General features: G+C 26.0%; 1 protein-coding gene across 1 annotated transcript; it reads left to right on the plus strand.

Annotated features, from left to right (window-relative positions):
- The first annotated feature begins 57 nt into the window (after positions 1-57).
- On the plus strand, positions 58-22,504 carry LOC129965772 (E3 ubiquitin-protein ligase synoviolin-like). Its single transcript, XM_056079947.1, has 15 exons — positions 58-187; positions 2,593-2,754; positions 4,583-4,675; positions 5,622-5,774; positions 6,249-6,297; positions 6,786-6,889; positions 6,991-7,117; positions 8,330-8,429; positions 8,645-8,710; positions 9,841-10,112; positions 12,787-12,933; positions 15,282-15,401; positions 17,340-17,526; positions 19,725-19,807; positions 22,122-22,504. Exons 2-15 carry the CDS (start codon positions 2,626-2,628, stop codon positions 22,265-22,267), a joined length of 1,776 nt encoding a protein of 591 aa, XP_055935922.1. The 5' UTR covers positions 58-187; positions 2,593-2,625; the 3' UTR covers positions 22,268-22,504.
- Positions 22,505-23,916: the final 1,412 nt, after the last annotated feature.

The following is a 23,916-nucleotide window of genomic DNA, read 5'->3' on the forward strand; positions in this document are numbered from 1 at the left end:
TAAATTTTATTTTGTGATCGCTTTTGAATAAAATACAAAGGCAACTACAGTTAAATAGTGCTTTTAACTGTTACACGTTGAGTTTCGTCGACTTCGATGCGATACCTTGTTTTTCTAGTGATGATATATCCTTAATCTTTTCCAAATTATTGTTTTGACGATTTTATGGAGAAATAAATCAATACTTGTAAGTTAATTGCAATTTTAAAAAACATTTTTCCTATATGTATCTACAACATTATAATATACGCTTTTTTGTCGTGATTGCTGTAAAAAACAAAATAAAATTGACAGCAGTGACGTATATTTATGACAGATATTTTTAAATTTTATATAGTGAACAGCTGATGATGTTTAAAATAATATTTTGAAGCATTTTTCATTGCTCACTTAAATTTTTTGAAATGAAAGGAATGCATTTATTGCACTTAATTATATTGTGCATTGTGATTCGTTCTATAGAATAATAAAATAGAAAAATGCCGGAATTTATTCATACTTTTGAGAAGATTACATTTGCGAAGTTATAATTTTTTGGAAAACTTTTGCTGATAAAACTTAAAAGTAAGAATGCTAATGACTTATTTTAAATTTCTTCAAATTAATTTGTGAAATAAATTTGGATTCTTATAAAATTTTGATATAGCGTCTGATGATACGAAGTATCGTTTTGTATTTTTCAGCGAAATTTTTATTGATATTTTCTTAGAGAAAATGTAATTTATTTTATTTTTCGAAAAATTTTGTTTTATTAATTTTTTTTGCAGCTAACTTTTCTCCTCGCTGTTTTATTGTCAGAATTCTAATTTTATGATATATTTCCTGCTCTTATAAGACCTAACTATGTTGGCAAAATTTAACAAAATTTATTGCTGTAGATAATAATATTTATTATGAATATTTTTATAAAGATAATAAAATATGAAATAATTACAACATTTTACACATTTTCAAGCTTTTAAATAACTTTTTTTCTATAAAGCAATGTTTAAAAAAATTATTTTAAAGCATGCAAAATTATATTAATAGTAAAAAAAAAAAAAAGGTTGCATTTTTTTAGTTATAGAAATTCTTTACAAATGCTTTAAATTAATAAGTAATCATGTAGATTTCAAGCAATTGTAACAATGAATTAACAATTTGATTAAAAAAATTTTGAGAAGAGAGAGGTAGTAACTTGTATATAGTTGGATATGGAGTAAGATGTTACATCCAGAAATGCTATATTTATGGAATAATAAAAAAGTAAAAAATTATAACATGAATCAAACATCAACACTAAACATCAAACTATCAAATTGTCACTTATTTTGTATGAAAGTAGAAAGAATTTATGTCGAAAACTTTAAGAGGAAATATTCAGATGAAAAGTAGAAATTGGCAAAATTGCTTAAAAATATTTTAACTTACCCTAAGCAATTCACTTTTTAAAATGCATTTAATTATGTATACACTATTGCAACAAAATCTCTCTTGAGACTAATTTAAAATATTTTAGCAACAATGTATTGAATAATTGGGCAATTTACTAACTTTACTTTCCATTAATTGTTTTTCTTTAGGTTACAATATTTTATTTTCAATATCTGTTAATCGTATTTGAATTCTTATTTAATATTGCAAAGTGCAGAGAAAGTTAGACATCTATTTTATTGAAACACGCTCCTCTGCAAAAAATAATAGAAACATAGGAACTACTAGAATTATTCATTTTTTCTTCCTAGATAAAAGCAATCTAAACTTATTAATTATCTTAAAACATGTTGCAAAGTCTGAAAGGTAATTTTGTAAAATGTTCATTACAAGATAAATTTTTATCATTTTAAAGATACTTTTTGCTTTCTCCATGAAATTATTTGAATATATGTATTTCTTATATGTATATATCATTGACATAGTGAACTATTTGAAATATGTCAGATTTTACACAGGATTTTCAAAGTGGAATCATAATTATTAATGTAAAATTCTTATTAGTTTTATTATCATTTATAATAAATGCTTATTTTGAAAAATATATTGTTTTATTTAAATTATAATTGATGTTGATTGTTATATTAATAAATATTAATAAAAAAATGATGTTGAATTGTTATATTATTTCAAATAAGTTGAAAAAAAGCTGTCTTAAAAGGGAGTACATTTGGGAAATGAAATGCAGTCTGGTCTTTCACTGTTCTCTTCTACCAATAAATGTGAATAAATATTCCAATATCATCATTCCAATTTCATTAATTGATTCAACTTATTATTTTCATGTATGAAATTAAACCAAAGAATAATAAATTGTACAGGAAATGGGAAAAAAATAATAAACAAATATAAATCTTAAAAAAAAAAAAAAATGCAAATGAAACCAACATCTCTAAACTATTTGAGAACAAATTTCCCCCTTAGTTTATTTTAAAACTCTTATATTTATAAAAAGTGATGTTGCACTTATTCCATTTTTCTAAATATTTAACTTTGACATATGTTTAAGATTAAAATTGATTTAAAAGAATATTGGTAGATTGTAATCTGATTAAATTGTCAATATTTTTGTGTTAATTTTTTTAGAATTAATTGGTTTGTTGATGACTTGATTTTCAGATGTTACTTTGAGTTAGCCAAAAAACGGCTAAAATGAGGTCGGCATTATTCAGCCTCGGCAGTCTTCTGCTAACAGTTGCTGTAGTTGGAAATGCATATTATCAGAAGAAACAGTTTTACCCCTCGGTGGTTTATATCACCAAGTCAAATCCTAGTATGGGGGTGAGTATGCTTTTTGTAAAATTGGTTGGATACTTTTCTGTTAACTTGGTATCAGAATTAATGTAATAAAGTATGACAATAATATTTGGTGTCTTGTTTGGTTATTATTTACATTACAATATTGATAATATTTTATCTTGATGATACTAGTTCCATGCCAAAAGAAAGTTATTGTTGGTTGTTTAATTTACTACTGTATATAATTTTTCTGTGTATAATTTTTAGAGCACATCTTAATTGGCTTGATATTTTTTTCTTTGTCCTGCACTTTTTGGTATTTTGAGACAAAATCTATAATTTTTTTTGATTAAATTATTAAAAAGCTTTTAAAGTAAAGCTATTTTTAATTTTATAAAGAATTTTTAAAAGGTAATATTTAATGCAAATATTCAAGTCTTGCTTATAACTCTGGTTTTATTTTGAACAATAATTTCTTCCTTGGCCCATCCATTACTATTTTTTTTTTTTTTTTTTTTTTTTTTTTTTACAAAAGGACTTTATAACTATCCAAAGTGAATGTAGATCTGGTATTTTAATATTTTGAATAACCAAACCACTACATTAAAGATTAGTTCTATGCTTCACAATGATGATACTATCAGAAATTTTATTAAATACATAATCTGATCTATTCAGTATCAAGAGACGGAATTTTATACTTATGTATTTTTAAGTTCATATTGAAGCAATAGATAACTTACTTTTTTTAATAGATAGTTAGAGTCTAGAAGTTACAATTAAAAAAAAAATTATTTGTACCATTGCAGGATAATCTAGGTTACTCCCCAATGTTTTAGAAACATATTGAAAGTTTTGTTAGAATTGAATATAGTGGTTAAAAAATATTCTCAGATGTCCCCCCCCCCTTTTTTTTTTAACATTTTAAACTGTTTTAAGATTTTAAAACCCCTATTGTAGCTGTGATTGTGATGTCAAATTCCCCTAGTATTTTTGCTCACTTATTAAATAATTTTTCCAAGTTTAATTAATATGAGCTCTATGGTGTAAAAGAAAATGTGGGAGAAACATATGTAATAATTTTTATTTTTTCCATTTGGTTAAATTTTAAAAAATGTTGCTTAAAATTTGCTGAAAAAAAAAAAAAAAACCCTTAATATATTTTGTCTTTTGAATATAGATTGAGCAAAATTTATTTACAGTGTTGCAATTACTGTTAACCTTTTATAAATTAAGCAAAGAAATAATAAAATTAAGCAGTAAAATAATTTAAATTTCCCAAAACATTAAATAATTAGTGTTTTGAAATTTTATAAGTGCATTTGATATTTTGCAGTATATGATTATTATTATTACAGTAGTATGATTAGAAGACATATAAGAATTATAAGTATTTAATTTTCTTTCATTTTATTATTATTAAAGAAGAATTAATATTCATTTGATAAGAATTGCAAAAGAATGTTTCTACATAATTTGAGCTGAATTATTTTATAAATTGCTTCATTTTTCAAAGTTTTTTACTGAAGTTTCAAACACTTTATGGGGAAAAATAATGACTGAATTCAGGGTTTTGTGATCTGGGATTTGCACAGCAATTGATTGAAATGTTATTTTTCAACAATCAATTTTCTTAAAATTATTTTCTTTTAATTTTATTTTTATTTTAAGAAATAAATATTAATTTGTGTGCTTTCTGTGAAAAAAATGCCATTTATGTTTACAAGTGATAGCTACAATAAAAAGTGTTTAATTTCTATAGTAAATTTATTATTAATATACCTGATTAATTAATTATCCTAGTGCTCTTCAAAAATATTGATATTATAGATTTCTAATTTTTCATCCACCTATATTTTATTTTTGAAAGGTTATGTACATTCAAGCATTTGTGATAGTCCTGTTGATGGGCAAGCTGATGAGGAAGATATTTTTTGGCCAGTTAAGGGCTGCTGAAACAGAGGTAGGTTTCTAAACCTTCTTAATGGATTAAGTGAGTGAATACTCATTCTGATTACTATTTCTTTAGAAATTTTTAGAGCTTTTACACACACACACGCACATATTAATATGTGTATTATTATATATCTTTAGTTCAGGAGGTATGAAGTGAAAGTTCTTTTAATGTCAGTATAATTTTTTAAACTTTAGATAATGGAAATCTAAAAATAATTTCATAGATGAGAATTCTGATTTGATAATGTAGAAAGTCTATGATAATGTTAAAAGAGAGAGAGAAATTGTCCGTTATCATTGCTAGAGGATTTTCTGTTTTATTCTTTTGTTAATAGTAAGAAAGTTAGTCGGAAAAAATGTGTTACAATTGAATAAAGAAATTAATTTATCTGCAGACTAAATAGTGCTAAATATTTCAATATTTATATCGTCAAAATAAATAAATATTTTGGTATTATATTTGCATCATTCATTAGTGAAAGGCAAATTTAGTTTTCGGTTCTAATTGTCTTTCATCCTATCTTTTAAATAAAATATAACAAGTAAAGTATATTTTTATTTGTATATTTAGAAGAAACATTAAGAGAAGTGAAAGTTATAATCCCCCCCCCCTCTTTTTTTCCCCCAGATATATAGAAACTGTCTATACTTAGTTTAAAAAATTATTTTGAAAATAAGCAAGTAGGTAATAAATGTTCTTGAAAAAACTTTGATTCTTTAATTAATTGTATACTAATTAGAAATGGAAAATCATTTATATCTGTGATTTTAGTTTTCAGTTTTTTTTTTGAAGCTTTGATGAATAACCAGTAAAGAAGATAATTAATGATTATAAGAACTTTTTTTTTTTTTTTTGTATTTGCTATGTGACTAGCGAGTAATATCGGCTTATGGAAGATGAAATTACTTTATTAAATATATTCCTGTTTAATAGATTTTCTTTTTCATTCTAGCACCTTATTGAACGATCTTGGTATGCTGTAACAGAAACCTGTCTGGCATTTACTGTGTTTCGAGATGATTTCAGTCCAAAATTTGTGGCACTATTCACTTTGTTGCTGTTTCTAAAATGCTTTCATTGGCTTGCAGAGGATAGAGTTGATTATGTAAGTTTTTTTCTTTTCTTTAAATGAATTTGTTTTTCTATGTATGGAAGGCCAACTTTATTTTATATTTTGTTGATAATAATTCTACATCCTGGTAATTACTTAATGACAAATAATTTTAGTTGTTGATTTTAGATTATAGAATTGAAATTGCTTGTATAAAATTTTGATACAGTGTACAAATTTTATATTTCTTTCTACTGAAAGATTATGCTTCTCATTTGCACCTTTCAAAATAATGTTTTCGAAATGATGAATAAGAAAAATTATATATTATCAATAACTTGCATTAGGTTTATTTCAATGTATGTTTCTCAGTTTTTTCAAAATTAATTCTAATAAATTAAATGCTTCCTTTAAAACTGTATTTGTATTTATTTATTTTGTTTATTAAATCATTTTTTTAAAATAATAGTTCTTGTGTAGTATGTTTTTCAAGATTCAGCTTATTTTTTGTATTTGGTTTGATTTTAGATGGAACGAAGCCCTGTAATTTCATGGCTTTTCCATATTCGAGTTTCTTGTAAGTATCTCATTTATGTTTTCCTATATTTTAATTCAACATGTATAGTTACAGTTAAAGCTCAACATGCATAGTTATGTGTCGCTTAAAAATTATATACATGAAATGATAGGCATTTGTTTTGTGCTTGTATGTTTATAGTTTTTGTATGTTTTGATGATATAGTTAAACTTATGATATAAAGACATCTAATATCAATATGAAATTTCAATCATATCTGTAAAAAAATTTTTTTTAAATATTCCATTAAAGATTTTTTTATTTTTTATTTCTGGATAAATATTTTTATAATATATTTTAAATAATAATTTGAGATGGAAAATTTCCCTTTTTCTTATATGTAACTAAAATTTATTTGTTTCTTTGAAAATGTTTGAGAAAGGCAGAAGAGAGGAGAATCCTCACTTGAATGATAAATTATTATCTCATATTATAGTGGTTGTCATATAATTATATCTGTTTGGATTTCTCCTGTTCAATCAATATAGCACTTCTTTTGCTTTTGGGCATCTTGGATTACTTTTTTGTCAGTCATGCATATCACAGCACTTTAACTAAAGGAGCATCAGTGCAGCTGGTGTTTGGCTTCGAAGTAAGTGGCCTTGTTATAATTGGAAGCTATTTACTCTGCATTAATTATATTATGCAATTTTGTAACATTGTATCATGTATGCTAACTTTCCCCTTCTTCAGTATGCCATTCTCTTGAGTATTGTTGTGAACATCTTTATGAAATATGTACTGCATACTTATGATCTCCAGAGTGAAAATCCTTGGGAAAATAAAGCAGTTTTCCTCCTCTATAGTGAACTAGTCATGGGTAAGAATTTATCTTCTAAAAATTCTTATAACTTGAGCTATTATTTTACAGCATGATACTATATAAAAACTTAGCTTTTATGAAATTAAATATGGAGATAATCATATGTAGGGCTTACATATCCTTTTAAACTGTATAACTTATAATACAGTTATAAAGTTGTTTAATAGCATTATTCCTTAAAATAATAAGATCTTAAAAATGGCATATAACTTTTATATAATTGTGTGTTCTTTTGCTGAGTAATTTAATTCTCTTTTTATAAAATTATAAATTATTTCTCTATAATATTTCATTGTTATTTGTATTTCAAATAAAAGGATTTCACATTTACCTTAAATTATTAAGTGCTGATGAGCAGGTTGCTTTAATTCTGTCTCCAAATCGGTATTATTGTAAAGCATTGTCATGGAAAATTCACATTTCAGAAATTAAACTCTGCTGCAATGAGTGTATGGTGAATAGAGTCCAACAGGCTCAGTAACAAATAATGTCATATATTTTATACAAAAACATGAATATACAATGCATACACAAGAACAGCACTTGCAATAAAGAGGCTCAAGCAACAAATTGGTGATAAATAACCAGAATAGCACAAAACATTAAGAGAATTTGTAGAAGAGAAAACTTTGCTTGTCTACACATGCCTTTTGATACTTCTGCTATTCGCATGAGAGAAACATTTTCAATGTTTGTTTGTGCCTTTTGATTATCTGCTAATTACCGAGTGCCTCCTTCAGCTGAACTCATCTGTTGATTCAATGCTGACTGATTTAATTTCTACCTTCTGATTTTTAAAAACTTTTTTTGTTTGTTTCTTTCTTGACAAGTCAAAGAAAGATCACCATAACTTACCTCAATGGAGCTATTACCAAGATTCTTGCCGTTTCTGAAATCTTTCTGCTGAGGTTGTCGATCATTGTTTCGGCTCCATTCAGCGTCCATCAGAAAACCATCTGTGAAACTATTTTGCTTGTCAAGAGATTTACTGTGCTGTGAAATAACATTACAAATTCATAACAGTATTTAATTATTCTTTCAAAATGAACTACATATTATTGAATAATATAAAATTGCATATTAATCCCATTAAAAAAACTGATTATAAACATTAAATTTTTATGAAAAACTAAAGATCTGTTTATTCATAATTAGGTCTTAAAAATCATTATCTCTTTGCTTAATTATGTAATTGTTAATTTTTTTCAGGTTTGTTCAAAGTTGTGTTGTACTTGCTATTTATGACAATAATGATAAAGATTCATACCTTCCCACTGTTTGCGATAAGGCCTATGTATTTAAGCTTGAGGTAAGTAAATTCTTTGCATTTTTTCTATTTGTTCCTTATTCTGAACTATGCTTTCTAAGAATACAGATATTTATTAGATCTGGGATATTCATGCATCATTAATTTTTTTTTATTTGTTCCTACTTTTTTCTGTATAATTACAAGACATTTAAATAAATGTTTTGTTAATTTTTTGTCTCCCCTACAGTTTATTGATCCATAATGGTTTCTTTTAGGTCATTCAAAAAAGCTGTCAATGATGTAATAATGTCCAGACGGGCCATAAGGAATATGAATACTTTGTAAGCTATATTTTTGCATGAATTGAATGATATTTTATAATGCTACAACTAAGAAATTGCTATTTTCATCATTTTATTAATAAGATAAATAAAGTTCAATTATTTAGTTATAAAAATAATTAAAATTCTCAGTTGGCAATATGTATTAACAAATATATTATCGATTTATCCTTCTTTTGATGTCAAAAATATTAAGCACGGGTTGGTATCCGGCAAGAAAAATAATTTTGGAAATATTGCTTGAAATTTGAAATAGTTATCTTATTTAATTAGGTATGTTAGAAAGAATATTTATTTTCTTGTCAACAATGATTACATTCTCTGAAATTAAATGAGAAGTATATATATATATATATATATATATATATATATATATATATATATATATATATATATATATATATATATATATATATATATATATACGTTAGGTAGACAATATTTATTTGTTTCTCTGTCTTCAACAAAAACAAATAAATTTCTTGTCAATCCAACTTGTGAACATTTAACATACAAATGGCCAGGTGGAAAACTTGAATTTACTAGATTTGCAGCAATAAGTTGGCAAAGTTTTATCACCATTAGATGAACAGTATGGCAATACATAAAATAGGGGAAAAAATTCATTTTTATTTATTAGATATAATAATAGTACTATAACATTCGCGCATGCAAACAATAAGTTGGCAATGTTTTATCTCAATTAAATGAATGGTATGGCAGGGCTGAAAATATTAATGCACAAAAATTCATTTTTATATATTAGGATATAATAATCGTACTATGCCTATAACCTATGTACAAGTGCAAACAATAAGTTGGTAAAGTTTTATTGCTATTTTATAAATTATACAACATCTCATAAAATATGAATAAACAAAAAATAATTTTAAATGTTAGATAATTAATTTTCTGCAAAATTTTAATGATTATTTGCTTTTTTATAACTTAGGTAGAGTAATATGATTAATTAAAAAAGCTTCAATTACTTTTTTTATTGTTAAAATTTCCAAATAAGTTATTCATAAAAATTATAAGAAATATCCAGTAAAGTTTTACTATTTATAGTCATTTTATTGATTGTATGAATAAAATAACTGTCAAAATAAATCAACATTTTTCTATATCAGATATCCTGATGCAACTGCTGAAGAACTTGCTACTGTGGACAATGTATGCATTATTTGCCGAGAGGAAATGACTGGTTCTGGAAGCAGCAAGAAGCTTCCATGCAATCATATTTTTCATGCATCTTGTTTACGATCATGGTTTCAAAGACAGCAAACATGCCCTACATGCCGAATGGATGTTTTACGAGTACCTCCTCCTGCACCAGCTCAAACTGCTCCACCTCCTGCACCTGCACAACCTCAACAGCCACAACCACCAAATATTCCGAATTGTAAGTGTAATGCATCATTGAAAAAATTGTACAAAATACTACAGATGTAATATTATTCACTTGTCAGAAATAGACAATGTGGGATCATTTGCTTATTAAATAGCATAAAATCCTTGTAAAAAATTCCGCATTATATGATATCAGGGTGGCCAGCTGACTGGAAAAACTGAGAATCGTCAGGGAATTCTGGGAAATCAGAAAAAATCAGGGAAAAGTTTGGGAAATTTATAACCAAAAACTGGAAATTTTTTTAAATTGGTAATTTTTATTAAAGATGACAATTTTCTGGTATTTTTTCTTAAGTAGAAGGAAACATCATTAGCAACTAATTAAAAATCAGTCATTTACTGATAGTCTGAAACAGAGGCCATGTGCAAAGTTGACATAAATTTATATTTAAATTCTGAAGGATCAAATTTTTGGGTATGATGCTTCATCAGTGATTTTTGAGAAATTCTTACAATTCTAAAGAACTCTTATGTATCTAAATTATAATGAATTCTGATTCAAATTGTGTTGGTGTTTTTTGTCTATTAATTAATTATTTGCATGATATTTATATTCTATACACTTATCTTTTTAAAAAAATCCTTTACCCCATTTTCTTGCATTATTTATAGTATTGCAATGATAATTTTGTTATAATTTAATTTATTGTTTTGTGATTGAGTCATAATTGAGATTAAGTTTAACATTAGCTAAAACATTTTAGGTATAATAGAATTGAATTAACATTTGGAGCTACTGTGGAAAAGAAAAAACTTTTTATTTCTTTGGGAAAAGGCAGTCCAATTAAGGCCCAATTATTATGATTTTAAACTTTATTGGGTCTATTGTATTAAAAAGGATATATATATCTTTATTTCCCGATTCAAATCCCTCTTTTTTTATTTAATTATTTTTATCTGCTTTAAAAATTTACTGACTGCCGTTTCCTGTGCCATGAATCCTTAATTCCCGTGCATTCTTGTCAAAGATCCCCTTGCCTAAATCTACACATGTCAAAGAAATCCCTATCAGAATCTCGTAATAAATCCATTAAAAGGGAAAATTCTTGTAGTTTTGCTCTTATCTCCTGGTGTGAATGCACACATCATGCATTTGCTCTTGTGTAAAAATTATATCTCTGATGGTAAAAGAAATTTAAATTCATTCAAAAAGTCTCTTACCTTTTGGTCATACAACTGACAAAATTATACTATATATATGTGTGTGTGTGTGTAAGTAAAACTTTTTTTTCTTCTATTAAACATTAAATCAATTGTATTGCATATTATGAAAGCATGAATTTCAAGTATTATATTCAAAACTGTTTTTAACTGGATGTTAAATATCATTCCATTATTATAATTTCAAAACAATTTATTGCAATCAATTTTTTCCCTCTTCTCGAAGATCTTTTCATTGAAGTATGTAGTACCGGACATTATTGTTAATATTTTCTTAAAGCATTTTTTAAAAATAATTTTTAAGCATTTTGAATATGGATCTTGTATGAAATTCTTCATATGGACAGATGACATGAAATAGATGTTAGCACTAATATTTTCTTTTGGCAATTTTTTCTTTTGTGTTTCTTTAATATTTACCATATGTTTAACGAAATGCTCTATAATTTTAAAGTAATATTAAACACAAAAATTAATTTGCTTGCTACATTATAGCTGTGCAATTTCTCTTGTAATTTCTGCAAATTTTAAATAAGAGAAGGCAGCATTTTTTTCATATATTTTGTTGCATATAAAACTGATTGCTACTAAAATTTGCCAAATTTATTCCTGCTATCATTTTTAAAAAAATTTGTACCTCTAAAACATTTTTCTTTTTATGTAATAAAAAAATTGATGGTAAGATCCAATTTTCTACTTTTATCTGTATGTTTCAAATTAAGCATTCAGTCACTACGGTATTTTTACTGTAGTTGGTTGGTGGTTGATTTTTTTTTTTTTTTTTTGCTTTGTTTAGCGTTCATTTACATTGATTCATTTCATTTTACATTGATTTTAGTTGAAAAGATTGAAACAATTTTTCACATATAGACAATTATTCACATATAATTATCACATAAGAACACATTTTGCAATAAATAAAAAAAGAAAAGAAAGCAACATCATTTTGAGGATATTAGATGCATCGAAACAAAAAACAATAAATAAATATTTGGGGAAATTTCTTTACAAATTTGGGAGCATCAGGGAAGAGTCAGGGAAATTCAAGCAGCAGAAATTATGATTACCTTGGATATTCTTTTTAAAATTTATTTTAAGAAAACATATTATGATTTTAATTTGATGCTTTGATTTAAACTAATGAAGAATGAAAACAAATTCATAACAGAAATGAAAATATTATTGAAATTGATTTGTTGTTATCACAAATCCATTTATTGTTAGAGAAGGATAATTTGAAATTTAGATTCTATGGAGCACTTCAGTTTCATTTTTTATATGCCTTAATAAATATTTATTAAGTGCCTATATTATATATAATGTATATTAATTATATGCCTTAATAAATAAATTTTTTTTTGAAAAAAAATGTAACATTTTTATTATCAAATAATAGTTTTTTGAATTGTTTTGCATAAATGGAATTTTAACTATTTTTAAATTTTGATATCTATTTTTATCAGTGATAATATTTAGGACTATTTTCATCTTTTAATTTTTTTTAGGGCCTGGTATGCCGGGCATGCCTGGTTTTGTACCAGGTGGATTTCCAGGTATGTTTCCATTTGTCATGCCACCAGTTCCACCTCCACAACCACCACCTAGCACTGATCAACCTGTTGCTCAACCTGATGGTTCACAACCACAAGCAGGTATAATGCCTTACATTAGTACTTAGAATAAGTTTCTATTTTCATATCAAGATGTATATGTAATTATATATATATATATTTCAATTTTTCAAAATTAGAAAAGCAATTATAAAGTTTTGAGTAAAATGGCATATTAATATTGTGTGAAATTTTAAGTTCCTGCTTTTAGCTTGGTAGACTTGAATTCTGAATGAAAATATTGACCTAAGGATAAATTTTATCTTGCATTTTATAACTTCCCAGAATATTTCATGTCAATATTTGATTGGAAAGACAGCAAAAAAATTTCCGTTATTCATTTTATTATATATTTAATATTAATCCTAAATATAATTTTTTTAAAACAAACATTTAAGTAATGCTTTTGTATTATATATTGTCCTTATCATTTTATTAAGGTTGCCACTGTATCAGGAGATTGGTAAACTAAAGGAAATTTTTTTAAAAACATTTGTGAAACAGCGAAAAGGCAGGGAATTTTGAAATTTTCCTTAAAAACTGGGAAATTTTAAATTATTATTTTTTTTCATGTGTAAAATGCTGACCTCTTTAAACCTTTCAAGACTAAGCGATCGCAGCTACAGCTCTAAAAATAAAACAGCACCATCCACTCTGTTTAAATGTGGAAGCTCTTCTCACTTCTTTTTTTAAAACTCATTTTGATTTTCTGCTTAGATCAGACCAATTTCCTAGACAGAAAAAAAAAAAAAATTATAATTTTGGAATAGTGACTACAAGTTATTTGAATACTTGTCTGACTACTATGTGCACAGATCTTTGTGCTACTACCAGCAATGTGTTTTTTTATTTGTGAAGAATATTACAAAAAAGAAATGAATGTATGCCAAATAATTTTGTTGCTTTAAAAGTTGCAACCTGTTAGACCTGTTTATTGAAAAATAATACAGTATTTTGTGAAAAGTTAATGGTTAATTTGTTGCAAGTTTTTTATTCCAAAGAATGAATATCCATTTCATGCAAAGATCCCAATTTAAAATTTTCTTGGAAAAAACTAAAAATTGAATACAAAATAAAAGTTTGATTCTATGAAGAAATTCATTTGGTTTATTTTTATTCTAATATTTTGAGGTCCAAAGAATATTCTAATTTTTGAGAAATAGAAAAAATAATTTTTGTATTGTCACATGCATTGTGATTGTGCGAAGTTGGTGTAGTATTAACAAGGCTATGCTTGTAGATACTGAAAGATTTCTTAATTTATTTGTGTATGAATGGCAGAACTTTTATGGATGTCTCTAATCATCCAGTCTCAAGAGTTTTGTCTTAATATGCAAAATGCCTTTGTAAAGTATTATTAAATATTTAAAAAAAAAAACCAGAAAAAATGTCTAACAAACACTAAGAAGCTTTTAAATTGTTGAAATAAAAGATAATAACTAATGACTGAAAAATATTATAAATTGGCTAATATTACAGGATATTGCAAAACTAATGGTCCATCTTGTAAGGAGCGATAGAACTTGTCAAAGCAAACAACTTTCACCATACAACATAGGGTGAGAGGACGCTTCGTCTGAAGTAGATAAATCATCTATCTTTCACAGAGCCCATCATTCTGATGCTATTCCTTGTCAGAGATGCCGCACTATTCGAATTTGGAGAAGGCAGATATGCTCCATGTATGGGCGTACAAATGGCAATGCCAGAGAAGCAGCAAGATTTCTCCACTGAATGATCTGTAGTATGGACCATTAGTTTTGTAACACCCTATATATATATATATATATATATATATGGTGTTTCAAAATATTCCAATTCCAAAATCCAAAAATTTCCACAGTCGGTTTGTATATGAAACTTTATTTTCAATGCAAAAAAAAAAAAAAAAATGTGTGATGTGAAAAATAGCATAAGTCATCCCCCACCCTTTCTTTCTGTATTGCAATTCATTTGGTTTTAAAGATACAACTGTGCAGTTTTTTTCTAATGATCTTGTTGGATGGAAATGAAAAACTTTTCATTTGACCAAGTTTGTCTAGAGGGGTTGCATAAAAATTTTAAAAAATGATGAGCTGTTTTGCAATTTAAAATAATACCACCTATATTTAATAGGTAAAGAATTAAACCGCATTTTTATCTTTTTTGGACAATATTTTGGATCTTTATGTTCTGATTTCTTGAGTAGCTTTTAATTATACAAATATTTCTCTGTAGCTTATTGGTGATTTAAATGCCTCAGAGTTTATGAACATTTAATAAAATTCTTAATCTTTATTATGTATTTCATTATTGAACTATTCATTTAAATGAATGTGGCAATAATAAAAGCTAGATTTCTGCTATATACTAATTCAAAAATCATTTATTTATTATTATAACCTTAATAGCTTCAGTTGGTGTTCAAACTGGTGAAGCATCTGCTGCTACAGCTCCTCCTTGTGCATCTACCAATCAGCAGGCTCCAAATGCAGCACCTATGCTCATGCCTCCATTCCCTATGCCCTTTTGTAAGTATTTATTCAAGAAGGAAAATTCAATTTCCATATTAAAAGGAAACTTTATGAAGATAAAATAATATTTCAAAATTCTTTGTAAATTTAAAAGTTGTAGTTAATTTATTTTTTAATGAAATAGTAGAGTTAATTCAATCTTGCATTATAAATCTGAAATGATTTCCACTAATTCAAATTTGAAATCCATTGTGTGTAGAACTATCACTGCATATAACATTAAAAACTAGTCTTTTTTTTTTTTTTTTTTTCCCTTCAAACAATTGTTCATTTTCTGCTTTATACATGTGCGAGTCATCTTCACTACATGTTTTTATATAGCGTGTCTTTAAATGAATTGATGCATCAAAAAAGTAAAATATTTAATGGAAATTCTCTTAAACAAAAACTGTTTTTAAAATATGATGAGATGAACTTAATTGAAAGATGCTTAATAATAATTAACTGTTTGTGCCATTTATTGTAAATATATAATTTACCCAGTTTAAGCAACTGGACATGAAGGGAACAAGTTTTAATTATTCATTTTCTTTGAGGAAGCAAAGCAAATAAGCATACACAATGAACCGTGACCTCCAAGAGATACGGAGGTCACGAATCAACAAGACTCCACAAGTTGCACAGTCCAATCACAGTTGATTTAAGCTTTCTTCTGGAAGTGAAAAACACAATAGTATATGCAAATAAAATATATTTAATATGACAGACCAATTCTCTCTATATATGTAACATAATTTTGCAAATGAATGGTTGAAAAGAAGATAAATTTGGAACACAACTTCAATTTATTTTTCCATGAAAGAGCATGATTTGTACAGTGAAATGATCAGTGAAAAAATATGAGCTTTCATACTGGAACACAAGCAGAAAGTCTGAAATTTTTATCTTAGACTTTTGCCTTGAGATTCTGATAAGGATTTCTTTGACACATCAATTTAGGAAAAGAAATCTTAGATATTTCTGAAATTATGCTGTAGGCATTAGGATTTTCTTAACCTTTCATTCAGAGTATAAGAACTTACAGTGTCAGCAATTTTTTAGAGTGTGTGCTAGAAATAATTCAAAGAAAAGTAGGATTTTGATCAGGAAATAAGAGAACATTTTAGAATAGAGTAATATGAGTTAATTTAAAATAAAAATTAGAAAATTTATTAGAATTTAAAATAAGAGATAGCATTACTTACATATATATTATAATTCTATTTTTTCATAAGAATTCAATTAGCTTGGCCCTGAATTATTTTTAGCCCTGAAACTTTATATATTAAATATTGTGCTCTATTAGATTAAAATCATTTGTTTGTTGATGGTATTAGATTAAATTTAATCTCAACTGTACTGAACATTTATATTATATTAGTTAATTTTATTTTATTTATATTTTACTTTCTTTTTACTTAAATGAGTTTTACTGATACTTTTTTATATAGTCTGATTAATGAAATATAGCCACAAATGCATTTAAAAAAAGTACTTACATTTATAAATGCAAACATACTTACGTTTATAAATATAAGTCTAAAAGCATCCCTTCATATTTTCAGAATTAATGCTTTTAAATAATATGGAAGGATTAAGTAGAATCTAGAAAAACTTGTTGAGTAAAAGTCATTTTTCTCATCAAGTGTGATAAATAGAACAAAAACTCACTTCTTCTTCTTATATATGTATATACACAATGTAAATGCATTGTCATAACATAAACATAGTGTAAGATACTATTTTACATTGTGTCACATTTAGTTGCATGGTTAGATGATATGCAGTTACAGTCATGATTAGAATGTAATGCCCCGTGAATCAACTCCATTGAATATTGTAAATTATTTTTATGAGAGATTACTTCAATATATAACCAATATCAGTATTAGTAAAAAAACTTTAATAACTATGCAATAAATAATTTAATAAACTATTATGCATTTTTTTTTTCAGTTCTTCCCCCACCTCCCCCAATTCCTGCCACAGACCTTGGTTCCTTTTCCATGGAAGAGTTAGAAGCGTTGGCTGGTCAAGAGCGTGAGAATTTAGAAGCAAGAATAAGGTGCTTACGAAATATACAGAGCATGTTAGATGGTGCTATATTGCAAATGCAGCAATATAGTACATTGATTTCATCAAGGTATTTATCTTTATTTTATAAAAATTGTAAAGTATTTTTGCATCACTGGTGTATTTTTTTCTAAATTATTAAATTCTTTTCATGTAGTTTTTTAAATTCTTCTCATTAACTCTTTATAGGCTGAATTCAGATCTAAGTTTATTTTTATTTACTTTAGTTTAAAGACAACAATCAACAATGTATGAAGAAATTCCTTATTTGTATGGAGCTTCCAATTGAAAATTTTTGCTATTTCTAAGATCATTTAATTTTCATTTCATCATTTAATAATCATTTCATAGATTTAAAAATGGATTGCAGGGATGATAAGATTGAGTAATAAGCAAAAATCTAATATATATATATATATATATATATATATATATATATATATAAATGAGCACAGATATGATTTTTAAAAAAAATCTAAGGAAATAAGTGTATAAAAAATACATTTCGGAACTGTATTTCATGATTTTCTATAAGCTCACCTAAATGCTATCCTTTTTTCCTGCACTCATTTTATTGTAATCTTGTTTTTATCCATTTTATGCTCTTTCACTTCTTGCTATCTAATGTGACGATATCATTCTTTCACTGGGATAAACTGCTGTTAACTTTCGGTCCTAGCAGATTACTATATTTTCTTCACTTAATTCTTAAAAGGACATTGTAACAAGTGAAAAAACTAATGACCAGGTTTTATATTTCTGCTGAACTACTATATGCAGTAACAATCTTGTTTAATGTATGTACAAATAAAATCTCGCTGACATTGTGTAGCTGTGTTGTAGATGCTCAGCATTTTATCCAACTAATGAATTATGCCAATGAATCAAATTTGTTAGTTTTATATACACTTTTCTTTTGTGCATGAATTTATATATATTACTTTGAGGAATCCTACTTATATGTTAATTCTATATTTTGATCATCTCATTGTTATTTTCTCTTTTTACCCAAGGATTTGTTAAAAACAAATGAGTTTTGTTATATTTTATGACATTTCTATACAAACACAATTCTACAATACAATGTATTTGTATACAAATACATTGTATTGTAGAACAATTGTATACATTGTACAATTTGTATACATGACAATTCCTAATAACATAAAGAGGCTTTTAAGAATTATTATTTTATTATGATTTTAAACCTTCCATAAACTAGAGTCTAATATTTTTATTCATTACCCTTAGCAACAAAGTGATTAATTCTAATATATTTATAAATTTTTATTAAACCCTAAATAAAGAAAAATCTTCAATTTGCCAAATTTCTTTTACTTTATAATACTTTATAAAGTAAAGTGTATCCACGTTATAAACTGCTTTGATCAGAGATGATGCGAGATAGCCAAAAATGACCATTGTACTATTTCTTTGTGGTTTCACAATGGTCAATATATTCAGATAAAATATAATCGAACTTTTTCTTATTGAACTTGACGATTTGTGGAAAAAATACTGAGAAATACATATTACATAATTTCTCAATAAAAACAAACGTAATTTTTTTCAGTTAAAGAAGATTTAAAACAGTTAATTTATTTAAAAAATGTACATTATTTACAATTTATAAAATGCTTGTTATCCCCTAATAATAAAAATAAACAACCCCTTATATTTTTTGAAAATATTTTGTTGAATTCTTTTGAAAATAAAGTCCACTTTTAATCTTTTAGTTAGATTTTTTTTTTTTTTTTTTTGAAGAAACCTTGAGTCTAAATTTAAATTGAATTCGATGTATAAAAATTATTTTTTGAATAAAAATCCTAAGTCCATAGAAAGAGTTCAATATAAAAGATTTTTGATATATCGATGTTTGACATATGGAGATCAGATTGCAATTAGTCATTGGGAGAGAAATTATTTTTAGAAACAATTAGAGACTAAAATCAAATAATCAAATCTTCCTTGTTTGATTTTTATTAAAATATAAATGGATTTTTTGTAAAACTTTTCAATAAAAAAAAACAATAAAATTAAGAGAACTTATAAATTTTTTTAAATATTTTCTTCCAAACATATAGTTTTGAAGATTATATAATTGCTATTTCCTAACAAATTTATAGTAGTTTTAGGGGAGGGGGAATTTTTTTTTTTTTTTTATTCTTGCATAGCATTTTCTGATCACATATCTGAATATTTTTTTCTTATTTATCTTGATTTGTGCAAATAAAGCTCAATACAAATACAATTGATTTGTTTTTTCAGAAACCTCAATACAAATACAAGTCAGAGCACTGCAAAAAATTCAAATCCTTCAAAATCCGAGGATGCACCAACCATAAATGGGGGTGAGTTGTTCATTTTCTGTTCTACACTTCTTAAAATTAGTTGGTGTTTATCTTTTAAAAGTTAAAATCTGGAACTAATGTTTTTGTAGAAATTACTTTCTATTTGAATATGATATTGAAAAATAAATTATCTTTAGCCCTCATACATTTTATATATTTAGCTAATTTTATTATTTATATTTCAATGAAAAAGTGCAAAAGTTAAAGTAGAATGACATTCATTTATCCAAGGAAGAAAATTGTAATTCTTCATCAGTGTTCATCTAGGTTTTTATTAATCAATGCTTTGATACTTAAAGAAATAAAAGGTTTACATTGTATCAATTTTCTATTAATTGCACTTTAAAACTATTCATTGTTTTAACTGTTAATAAAGAAGTCATCACTATAATTATTATTTTTTCTTTTACTCTTAATATTAACTCTAATTATTACTTCTTAGTCAATATATAATGGGTGGGTAAAAAGTTGTACAATACTGATTTAAAAATAATTATGACAATTTCTAGATTGATATTAATGATGATTTTTTTTCAGTTTATTATAATATTTTATTGTTACAAGCAATATATTATTTGCAATTTATGTTATTATTTTTAAAACTGTTTGTTTGGTTCAAAGTGATGCTCAGTTTCTTGCAAAATAAACAAATTGTTGGTTGATTATTACTTTACATTAGTCAAACCTGTTTTTATGCTATATGCAGCCTCCCTTCACTGCATATTTGTGTATATTTTTAATATGTTGTAAAAAATAGATTGTCATAGCTATTTATAAAATTTTGGCTTTTTTTTTTTCTTTACTTTTTTACCTATTTACCGCTCAAAAATAGGTTTGACTGTATTAAGAAAAAATTGTTAGAATGCTTAAAGATATCTACCTATATGTTTGTGAATAAAAGATTTTGTTTTTATATTCATATTGAGAAACATTTCATTGAGTATTTTCATATTGAGAAACAAAGTGCAGCAATAATGACAAAACAAAGAAAAGTTTCAATTCCTCTGAATGCAAGCAGTATTTATGAAGTTACGAATAAAATGTTGCAGTTACTAAGAAAGAATACAAGATAACTAAAACAACATTTACAGCTATCATATAGAAGAGCACAAGAGAAAAACCCTCATCCCTACCGTGCTTGTGCTGTTCAGTATTTACTCTTGGTCTCACATTATTGATGCATTAAGAGGAAGTATTGAAAATGATTTTTTTTAAGTCTACCAATAAAGAAAAATAGAAAACTGCACATTTGCATGTTTTTTTTTTTTTTTTTTTTTTTTTTGGAAGGGGGGAGTCATAGTGGAATCTTGCATATCAAACTTAATTCATTTATGAATCTTACTTGTAATTTGAAATACTTGTTATGAACTTGTTACTTGTTTGAAATACTTATATGAAACAAATTTTTTCCTTGGGAATCCATGTTAAATAAGACATTGCATTCCTTTCTCCCCCCCCCCCAAATTATAATAATGCATGCTTTTTTAACAACAAAAATAATGCCTAGGAACATTAATCTTTACCTATGCTTTAAAATTGGCAAAAATGAGATACCATATTATTGTTAAATGAATTTATAATGTGCAAAGCAATTGCCATATGAGGGTTATGTTTTTCAACAAACAATGCAATAATTTCCCATGCTTTAAGCATTTCTTTTATTTTGCTGGAAGATTGTTGCTCTATGGAGTCTATTTCCTTCTCTCCCAAACAAATATACTCTGCAGTTTTTGCTGTGATGCAAAATGCAGGTCCATAAACTTTTAGGCAGTTCTGGCTATGTTTATTTCATTAGATCATCAATGTCTTTGCTATCTATTTCTAACACCATAATCATAGTGATAAAGACAATCTTGTTTCCATAGAAACTTGTTCAAACTCCTTGGGGTTGCATTCAACAATGCTATCTGACAAAACTTTTTCCATATAGATATAAGAGCTGTCTTCAGACAAGCACTGAATATAGACTAATACAGGACTTAAAATGAATTTTTAAAATACAGCCAGTATTATTCAAAAGTTTGTCATTTTTGTTCCTCAAAAGAATTTTCCTTTCAACTTTAATTCATGTTTGAATCATTTCAGAAATTTTTTGTACGAAATTTTTAATATGAATTGCATAATTTTTCTATCACCATTTCAAAATATTGTGGCTATTTTATAAAATTTCTAAATTGACCTAAGAAATTTAATTGTTTGATACAAATTATTTTAAATATATAAATTTTATAATTATTTTAGTAGCTACAAAATAAATCATGTAAGATTTTTAAAATTCTAATCTTTAGATGTTTAATTAATTTACTTCACTCAGATCATGTGAACAGCACAGAGAATTCGCACTCTGGCACTCCTAGCAGTGATTCAAATGAGGAGTTGCGTCGTAGGCGACTGAATTACCTCCAAGGAAATATTAATTCTGCACCTGAGCGAGAAGAAAATAGAGAACAACAAGCTTGATTCTCATTGGCAAGTGACTGGTCTCAAATTCACTCTGTCCATTCATTTGGATGTTTAAAAACTGTGTTTTGCATGAAAATGGACTTATTTGTGTCTCATTGTTTGATGTGTATTGATTGTATGCAAACCACTTAAAATATCTTGTCATAATGTGTACATATTGTAATGCTGGTGTAACACTGGCATTAAAATTTTTTAAGTGTTTATGTATGTTCCAATAAATGTATATAAAGACAATTTCTTGAAATAATTTTATTTTTAGTTATAATACAACATATTTTGACAATTCAACAGAATACATTACTACAGTTATAGTTCTATAAATTTTATCAAAACAGCAACACCGGGATGGACATTCTCCTGCAAAATATTCACTAAAAAACTTTCTTCAAGGCATATTCTCACATTTATGTACTTTGATATTTCTCCAAACATGCATCCCAGCAATTTGAAAGTAATGTTATTGCACAAGTTCTACATGATGTAGATTAAAAGCTGACTAGACAACGGACGGCACAGATGACTTAGTGTAAGAATTATCACAATGTGTACAAATTGCAAAAATACTATTTATACAATAAGTAGACAATATTTTAAAATAATTTAATGCTTTCTATAAAGTTTGGGCTGACTTCCATTTATATTGCACAAATGTCTACTGAAAAAAAATATTCATAATAAATTTTTACATTGTATTTTCAACAATTTTAATCAGAGCATATACTATGTCTTGCAAAGTTTTATTTATTTGAACACACAAAATTCTTTCAATAATATGTAGCTGTTAATTTTTGACAAGCAGTTAAAAATTGTGAGCCAAGTAAATTTCTCAAAATGCTCTACAACTATCTCTTTGTATTATAAACATTTAAATATGGTTAATTGGAATATTAGCCACTTCATAATAGATAAGATTTATTTTTTTAAAGTGAACTAGATACATAATAAAGAGTTTTGTTTAAATATTTCCTTTCATTTTAAAGTATTATTTTCACATAAAATTGTTGGCAGTTTTGGTCACATAGTTAATTTGTCAAGCTATACAATATCAATAGAATTTTAAAGATTCATTGAAAAGGCACCGATAAATCTTATAGTACTGACAAATATTTAATACTACAAAATTTTCCTGTAAAGACAGAAGGTAATTCAAATTGAACATTCTTTTCATTCTGTTTTGGTTATACAACCATATGGTTAGAATTTCATCAAGCAAAAATAGGATTAATAAATGCTAAAGCTATCATATATTTTGAATTTATAACTCAACAATTTTTCCAAAATGTCGAAGAAAAAATAATCGGAAGTGATTTAATTGTGTCTCAAATTAGGAAAGTAGATATTTCTGGGAATTGTGAGAAGTTTTGTTCAGATTTAGGTATTGCATTGAATTGTATAATTCTACATGTAAAGCAGATCTAATGGTCATACGAAAAGAAAAATCAATATTAATATGCCATATGCACATTTTGAGGATGTATAAGAGACTTCTAATACATTGCATGCATTATTAAAATATAATGATCAATACAAAACTGTTTGGATAATTTGGACTTAAAATCTGCCATGCACAATACATTTCTTACTAAAAGTTTGTAAGATTTTTTAAAAAATTTAATAGTCCATAGAATGCCTGTTGCTTATAAATT

The sequence above is a fragment of the Argiope bruennichi genome, chromosome 4 (assembly GCF_947563725.1).
Source record: "Argiope bruennichi chromosome 4, qqArgBrue1.1, whole genome shotgun sequence".
Lineage (NCBI taxonomy): Eukaryota > Metazoa > Arthropoda > Arachnida > Araneae > Araneidae > Argiope > Argiope bruennichi.